General features: G+C 28.8%; 1 protein-coding gene across 5 annotated transcripts in view; it reads left to right on the top strand.

The window, feature by feature from the left end:
- LOC108753181 (acetylcholine receptor subunit alpha-like) overlaps positions 1-9,194 on the top strand; it is an 86,654-nt gene that overhangs the window by 50,162 nt on the left and 27,298 nt on the right. For 4 of the 5 annotated variants that reach the window (XM_018494552.1, XM_018494550.1, XM_018494551.1 and 1 more), the window contains 4 exons: positions 489-628; positions 1,014-1,058; positions 7,030-7,139; positions 8,165-8,345. In XM_018494552.1, the coding sequence (XP_018350054.1) occupies positions 489-628; positions 1,014-1,058; positions 7,030-7,139; positions 8,165-8,345 (476 nt within the window). Of the gene's footprint in view, positions 1-488; positions 629-1,013; positions 1,059-4,390; positions 4,619-7,029; positions 7,140-8,164; positions 8,346-9,194 lie in introns of those variants that run through there. The other variant, XM_018494553.1, reaches the window with a different exon arrangement.

The following is a 9,194-nucleotide window of genomic DNA, read 5'->3' as shown; positions in this document are numbered from 1 at the left end:
TATATGTATATATATATATATATATATATATATATATATATATATGTATATAGTACGCATACATAAGTAGGGATAGACAGGAACTTCCCGCGTCCTTGTTTTTGCTTCGTCCATCGGTGACCGTCTTTCTGCCATCAATATTAGCTCTACCTCGCAGAAGTAACGAAAAGTCACATTAAAATGGAAAAATACAATGAAACTTCAATGGATCGTAACTAAAAAGTTCTTTTAAATTAATTAATAAAATAAAAATGAATCATCTTTGAACTTATATCGTAATAATTTATTCAATGATTTATCGTCTTGTATGATATAACGCATATAAGTTTGACATTACATTCGATTCAGTTTGCCCTCTGTTAATTTAACTTTTAGCTTCTATTCTATAAGGAGACAATCGACATTGTAACATTGTGGAAATTTAATTCAGTGCGATAAATTCTTCGTTTAGGCAACGATTTTAAGATACGCTTCTCCTATATTTCCAGGATGCTCAGGAAATCCAGACGCAAAACGATTATATGACGATCTCTTGTCGAATTACAACAAGTTGGTTCGTCCAGCGTTCAACGCTACAGACAACCTCACCGTTAAAATAAAACTGAAACTCTCGCAGCTTATTGATGTGGTAAGCAATAATATTCTCTTGTAGTCACATTACTCGTAAAATAATATGAGACAAAAATAAGCGAGAATTGTGGATTTTTATTACAATTAAATATTTAAATTATAACAGAAAAGTAAATATTTTTATATAATAATGTCTTAATAGTGAATTTTTAAACATTATTATTTACATTATTTGAATGCGAATTTTAGCTACGTACTTTACATTCCATAATGATAAAAATTGTTATAGCGGATATTACTGATGCGTATATATATATAATAGTTCGTAGTCCACTTTTTAATTATCTCAGAAGAGCATAAGATATGTCGGCTTATAACGGAATGTTGCGATATTTTCAGAGTATGGGAGAATAATGTATTCTTACAAAATTATTCTGTTACAGAATTTGAGGAATCAGGTCATGACAACGAACCTTTGGGTCGAACAGGTAATAAAAATAACACGTAATATAAGAATTGAGATATATAATAAAAAAATCACATAATGTAAGAATTAAGATAGAGAGAATTAGGAAAAATTAATTATTTGATGTCCTTTCACATACGGTAAAGTTTTCACGCACGACTCGCATAATAAGCTGATAAGAATTGTCAAATACAGAAATACGTGGATCTCCAATTTGCAAACTGTGCAAATAGAATTTAATTTAAAAATAATCTTATGATAGTTCAATAATAATAAACAATAAATAACAAAAAGGAGCTACAAATCAGATTTTTATGTATTTCAAATATTTAGAACATGCATTATATGCATATAATACAATACAAGTAATTTTTGACTGAACTGGTTTCAATTTTAACTCTGATCACATTTGCTTCTTGTGAATTAATTTGACTCATTGTTTCAACTGGTTTATATTCTTGTTAAACATTCACATTTGAGAATGTGTGCTGATACATTTTTATTGAATGACTCAACATGTTTGAATAATTTTATCATCATTATGGACTAATTGCGATCGATATAATGGAAAAATATACAATAACTGAGAATATTACAAGACTGAAAGCATTACATTATTGCGATAGAAGATATATATGAAGGAATACTACCAACACTTTGCGTAACTATCTGTAGAAATTTTATCTAACTGTTTTATTAATTTTGTTAAATTTGCGTTCTCTACATGCATACACTGAGAATAAGCTAATAATAAGATCAAAATATTCAAAGAATTTAAAAAACATAAAATTCTGGTTTGTAGCCCCTTCTGTTATTTAGAATTTAATTTTATCAACACAATCAAACTGCATAATTATTACTCTTTTCCTCTCCAATATATAATTTTTATTTAACGTATCTTAATAATGTAAACAAAGACTTAATGACAAATGACGCATGTTAAAGAGAGGCATACAATATCAGCTAAAAATATCAGTCAAACAATTAGTCAAAATAAGCTATAAAAAATTAAGATGGAGATAATTGGGGAAAATTAGAAGATACTTATTACGCATAATGTAATGTTGAACAATGGAATAATATTTGTAAAAAATTGTAACAATTTTCGATTACATTTAAAATTGCTGAAATTTTTATTATGGGTCTTTGTTCATGTGGAAAGTAAATGTTCAGCCTGTCGATGACATGTTTTAGCACGTGGCTACATGTGCGAGCACGCGCGCGCGGATTTTCGTACGCAGAAACGTAGAAGATCGAACAGTAGCTTCCGCCCGGAGAAGCCAGAAAATAACTTCGGTGAACCGTGCAACCCACTTTCAAATTACGTAAGATAGATTCGCCCCATGCCGCGCAATCGTTTTTCCGTTCAGGGATATATATCGAGCACAAAATAGATTCGTGTAATAAATACGCAATGAAAAATCGGTTATTAGAAAGCAAATACCTTATGATACGATTATACAGAGTGTTGCTCGATAAATATTCTAACTCTTCTTATCGAGATCAACGAGCATAAAGATATATTTATATGTATTTTATATAATGTCATTATATATTGAATCCTCTTTGTAGTATTTAGAGAATAGTTATAAAAGATTATATTTTTCTCTCGGTATTATATTTATGTATAAATATTTTTTTAACTTCGTTTAAATAACTTTTCTACACGTTCTAGATTTTATTATCGTATTTCTCTTGTCGGATATTTGTACATATCAAAAGTTTTAATTATTCCATCGTTGAAAACAATCAAAAAATAAAATGGAATGAATGACGAGATTGGTAATAGAAATAAAATCAGAATAAATTGAAATTTAGACCAAAGCTTGAAATTGATACGTAGCAATTTTATTACAAATTTCAGTTTATTCTGACTTCATAAGTCCTTGTAAATATGTTAGCCCAATGTTAGCAATATTTAACACTTCGTGAACCAGGTGGGGCGTGACATATCCCGCAACAAGATGAATTTCTATAATTTCCTAAAAAGTACCGCATGTTGCCGGTTTCGTGCAACTGGAGAAAGTGCGTTGTTACCCCAATCATACTAAATAATAGTATATTTATGATGAAGTATAGCATGGAATATCAGATATGAATCCGCACATGATCCATGTCGATTTTCCACTTGGTTCGCGATTAAGGATGTATAATATGTATCTCAAAACATTGCCAAAAATATAAAAATTTCCTGGATTGTTCTATTACTACATCTGAAGATCGGTATAAAATTTGAGCACAATTCTCTTATTGGTTTAAAAGTTATTTAATTTTTTTGTTAGTCTTGATTCTTATATCAAATTGTGTTTTATAATACTTATTTGTAAATTTGATGAGAAAGTAACATTAAAAATTGAATCAAATTTTAATCGTATACTGATTAAACAATAATAAATATTCATGCGAAAAGTTTATTTAAAATCACTTATTCGTTTACAAGTTATTGACCTAAAACTGCAGAAAAATATGATCATTTTGCTGCATAAAATTATTATAAGTAAAATTATTTGTTGTTTTGTTCTTTACTTGTTGATTTAAAAACTTATTTACAGGTTATAATCTTGATATTTTGAATGGTATTGATTGATATTAGTTTATTTTGATTAATTGTTTGACTGATACTTTACTACTGAAAAAAGTAATAATTATGCAGTTTGATTATGCAGTTGTTGATACAATTAAAGTCTATTTGCACAGTTTGCAAATTGGAGATTCACGTATTTAATAATTCTTACCAATTTATTATGCGAGTCGTGCGTGAAAACTTCACCAGCGTGAAAGGACATCAAATATTCATATGTGCTATAAACCAGGCACATCATTGATGATGTTTGCGTATATTCTCAATTCGGAGAGTTATGAATCAATGCTATGCCATCCGAAAGTTTTCGGAATATCTACCGCATCACGCATCAATTGTTATCACTAAGTTCGCGCACAAAAATGTTAATTTAGCTGCAATTTTTCGACGGGATTAATCGGTTGGTGCTGATACATGCAGACTGAAAATGTCCACTTTGCAAATAAATTGTCTGCCAATTTTTTACAATTAAACTTTTTAAACGCAACTTTATAACAATTATAATTTCTATTATCAGCTTGTGATAACACGATTCTTTAATCCATGTATTAAATATAAAACATTTTACCATTTGTCACAGTTTGCGTCATATTTGAATTACATTAAAATTGAAATCGCGACATTTAATTATTACGGAAAGTTATACGAGAATTACGAGGATTATATATATACGAGGATTATATATATATATATGTATTTCATGATAAATATTTAATAAATTACCTCGCAGAATGCACACGGCTCACTATTTAACTAAGCTACCTTTGGTTCAGTTAAACATGGCCAAATTTCAGAATAGAGTCATGTCCAGCTATATGCCGGCATAATATTCTATCTAGCAAACATAGCGACGCGTAGACGAAGAGAGACTTCGGCTTCGAGCTAATATTCAACATGCTCTACGCATAAAGACTGTGTCCACGCCTGAAGGAAGCGCATTTCCGGCGACCAGCTGTGTCGGTGGCGTCAGCAATCCATCATTCGCTATTCCAGTAATATAAGTAGGAAATTGACAGTAATAAAAGCGATTTGTAATTACTAAAACTAATTTACTATGTTCGCAATTAGTTTATTCGAAATTTTAAAGTCAACGCAATAATGGATGGAACTTATTATAGTATTTTTTATTTCTATTCTTTCAAAAAATATCTTTAACAAAAGGATACTGATAATTTTTAAATAATCAGAAAACAAAATAGATTGAAATCTTGTTTAGTTTTTGTTATTATTTTTTTTTAAATTGAAAATATTAGTACATTTCTTACTTTTAACTTTGAATAGATTTTTTATTTTAATTTAAAGCACAATTCCAAAGATGTAAGACATTTGTACTTTCAAAAACTCCAAAGAATAATGACTTTCTTGACATTTTTATCGAGAAAGTAACTTGACTTCGAAATCGCGTCCAAAAGTTCACCGTAAAAATTTAGTCCATTTATCACAAGGTACTTTATAAAACTTAGATATCATTGACGAAAATGTTTGAAAATTTTTTTGGTACACAATGCGTTGTCGCACACACACACACGCGCGCGCGCGCACACACACAAAATGTTAAGCTTATTTTTTAATCATACTATCCTACTAAAATCTTAAGAAAAGAAAAATTGATCTTTGTATCATCCACAAAATTCAATAAATCAACGGCATAGAAATTTTTTAATAAAACGTGCAGTTTTAATTGAACAATGTGAACAAACAAGGAGAAGAAGTTCATATGCAAATCTGCGCGTTTCAGCCTTACAACTTGCAATGAGGAAAGTTACAAAATATTGCCTCTGTGCTCTGTTTGAAATAGCTTCAGCGTGATTTCCCGATCCTTTGTTGCTTCTCATTTTAAATACATGAATTAGAATACGATAGATAAATTCATTGACGTGCTTCAAAGAAAAGTATCTACCTATCATATTTACAATTGTGATGGAAAAACGAAATACGCGAATATTTTTATGATATTTTGTTCAATGCAACAATATATCAACAATATATCTCTTTTATTCCAAACAACAGTTTTTCACATTGATATATTCAATCATTGATATTTACGATATTGTTCATGCAAAAATATGAGTTTGCTTTTGATAGAAACGAAAACACTTTTTAAGCAACAAAAAGTTAAAAATAGCATGATATAGTATCAAGTTACATTTGTTAATTAGATCACTGAACAAGAAATTAGATCACTGTAATTATTGTAATAAAAAAAATAGATTTTACTCGTAGAATTAACTAAATAGAGAACGTATGTGCGTATCTAAAAATACCTATTAAATTTATTTGAATCATGTTTTAATTATTAGGACTATCATTTTGAAGAAAACAATTTTGAGAAAAATCTAATTTATTAACTTAATTGATTTTCTAATTGCAGTGTTTAGTACAATAATTAATGGAAAATAATGTTTACGTATATAATTGTATTTACTCCAAGAATGATAATCGTAAAATCAATTCTTATGTCCATATTCAATCAAGAGCATAAAAATCAATACTGCGTCAGAGAACAAATGACTAGCATGATTTTCTGGTCAATGAATAAATAACAGCTGAAGAAAGAATCTCTCATAACTCGACGTATGAACGTATAGGTTTATGGATATAATTATAATTATTGATTATTCTTGCTCGAAGTTTTCATATTAGACATGTTAAAGCAACGGACATTATGACTCGTTATTTTTGGCGGACATTATCCCAGTTATAGGAGCGTTGATCTATTGAAAATTTGCACAATAGACAAGACAAATGACGTAAAAATGCGGTTTTTATAAATTGAAAGTGTAAAAAAAACATGACATAAAGAAATGATGGATATATCCAATAAATAATGTGAAATTGTTGCACAATGTAATTTCATTAATTATCATCAAAAAAGGACTTTTTTCAATTTTTATTATTGATAATTTAATGTCCATTCTAAAAATTTTATAAGTTTTTAAGCAGAGAAAAGAAATCATTGCATGAACGATAATAGTGGACCAGCATCCATACCGTATAATTATTGCTAAAGCTACATGTTCAATATGTAAGAATGATAAATTTGACAGAAAAATGTGACAGTGTGTAAAATTGTTTATATATTTATCTAAAAATCATTTATCTTAAATATTTATTTCAACTACAAAATGAGAATGCGCGTATGATTGATATCTAGTGCAACATTTTAAGGCTTTAATATTGTGACAACGACAGTGCACTGCTCTTAAAGAACATGCTCGCAAATTCCGATACTGGCGATTGAGGCGGATGTACTGTGTAATTTTATTGAGAAGCGCTATAAAAGAATATGATATTTTTCTGTAGTGGCTTTTTCTTTGAAAAAGACGTAAATAAATAAAGTAACGTAATAAAAGTAAAAGTGACAGACAAGATAGAAATGTGCGATAATGTTATATTGATTCTTTGTTTGTAGACATGGCACGATTACAAGTTGAAATGGGATCCGAAGGACTACGGTGGAGTAGATATGCTGCATGTGCCAGCAGATCATATATGGAGGCCCGATATAGTCTTATATAACAAGTAAGATGATTGAAAGATAACAATTAGATCTATCTTTCCTTTCTTTAATATGCGTTAATTGGCATAGAGTATTGTTGATTTGAATAAATTATTGATCAAAACACAAGTAAATGTATCGCGAATGTATAATGTTTGATAGAAGAATGCGTAAGTGATTATTTTATTATTGAAAGTTTTTTTTATATAATTATCGAAAAATTATATATACTCTTTGTTAATAGAAAATTTAGATCTCTATTACCAATTATTTCCAAGCCGAATTTTTCCATATTTTTAATTAAATTTTTTATATGTTTTGAGACAACACTGAAGATTAAAATTATAAGCAGATTAATTATAAGAAAATTATAAGAAGATTAAAATTATACTTTACATGATGGAGCATACTTTTACATTTAAAAAATAAACGAGCTGTTTCCTGAATAATAGAACACACTCTTTTGTGTGACAAACTAACCAAGATGTTCATTGGGACTATACGTGCTAAGTAGAAGTTATTTTTTTATGAAACCATGTTTAAAAGTTTAATCAAGTAAAGACTTATCAATAATTCAATAGTAAAATTTCTTATATAATTGCTAAACAAATCGCTGCTTTAAACCGTTGTTATTTATAATTAATAATTATTTTGATCCCTCTATCGTTTTTATTTATTTAAAATTACAAAAATTGTAAAACTGTGTAATTCTGAATAAGTAAAGTCATACAGAGATTAGAAGTTATAAAACTCAGAAGAAGTTTTATCTTTGATTTCTTGTAAGAAATTATATCTTTGATTTTTTTAATAAAGTATTTTTCGTGATAAATGTTTATATCAACCTATTTTATTTACTCGATCTCTTTACATTAATTTGGTTTCTCAATCTTTTTAGATATTTTACAGCAAATCTACAAAAAGGATGTTACGTTATTTTTTGTATATAAGAATAATTATAGGTTTTCGAATACTTTAGAAATTACTTATATTATTTCAAATAAGATTATTTGGTTCCAAGATGAGATATTAAAGAATTTACGTTCAACAGCGCCGACGGTAACTTTGAGGTGACATTGGCGACGAAGGCAACTCTCAATTATACGGGCAAGGTCATCTGGAAGCCACCAGCTATTTACAAATCTTCCTGCGAGATCGACGTCGAATATTTTCCCTTTGATGAACAAACGTGCATGATGAAATTCGGCTCGTGGACTTATGATGGCTTCCACGTGAGAATTATTTGGTATTTCGTTCGATGTTTCGGAAATTGCCTTCCATTATCCAAATGCGTGATCAATTAATTTAACTGTTGCAGGAAAGCCATTTGTTTCTATTATAAGTTAAAAAAAGAATTGATACAAATAGAAAGGTATATCGTATACGTGAAAGTGTACAGTGCCAAGGATATTTATATTGTATTTTATTTAGGTGATCTTTTTCTTCGTGAATCAAGAGTCTAATAAATATTAGATCTTTTCCATGTTCAAAGAACTTTTTGTTATGAGATATGTATTCTTCTTATATTAGATAAACTATTCAATTAATCTTAACGACTCAATAATTAATTTATTAGTGCAACAGGAAGATCTTGCAGAGATCTCTTGTTAGAGCAATCACAAATATTCTGAGAGTGACTTTCGTAAGACGTTATGGTGGAAGTATTATTGTCGCCGTTAGGCACCATGTAAAAAGATCGTATATATCGCTTGTTATCTTTTTTTATTGAGGAAAATGTCACTTGTTAGAAGCGCGTAATCGAATATAAATGATGGACAGATAGAACGTTGAAGTAAAGAAATGAGACGGTGAGACGAATTAACGTCTGACCTAAATTAGATATTATTAATATTATTTAAAAAGTGGTTCTTGTTTTATGTGCTAATATAATCTATCTCTGCCTATGCTAAAGCCTTACACATGTAATTAATTGTTTCAATTTAATTTCAAAAAGAAAATTCAATTTGGCCTACCTAAGCTTTATGATTTTTGCTAATTTTTGCTAAATCCAAAATTGAAAACTAATAGTCAGATTTCAAAGAGAAAATATTTTTTAACATTAATTAAAAATATGAGACATT

This window comes from Trachymyrmex septentrionalis, unplaced genomic scaffold, assembly GCF_001594115.1.
Source record: "Trachymyrmex septentrionalis isolate Tsep2-gDNA-1 unplaced genomic scaffold, Tsep1.0 scaffold66, whole genome shotgun sequence".
In the NCBI taxonomy this organism is placed as follows: domain Eukaryota; kingdom Metazoa; phylum Arthropoda; class Insecta; order Hymenoptera; family Formicidae; genus Trachymyrmex; species Trachymyrmex septentrionalis.
This window is presented reverse-complemented; position numbering and strand designations above follow the sequence as displayed.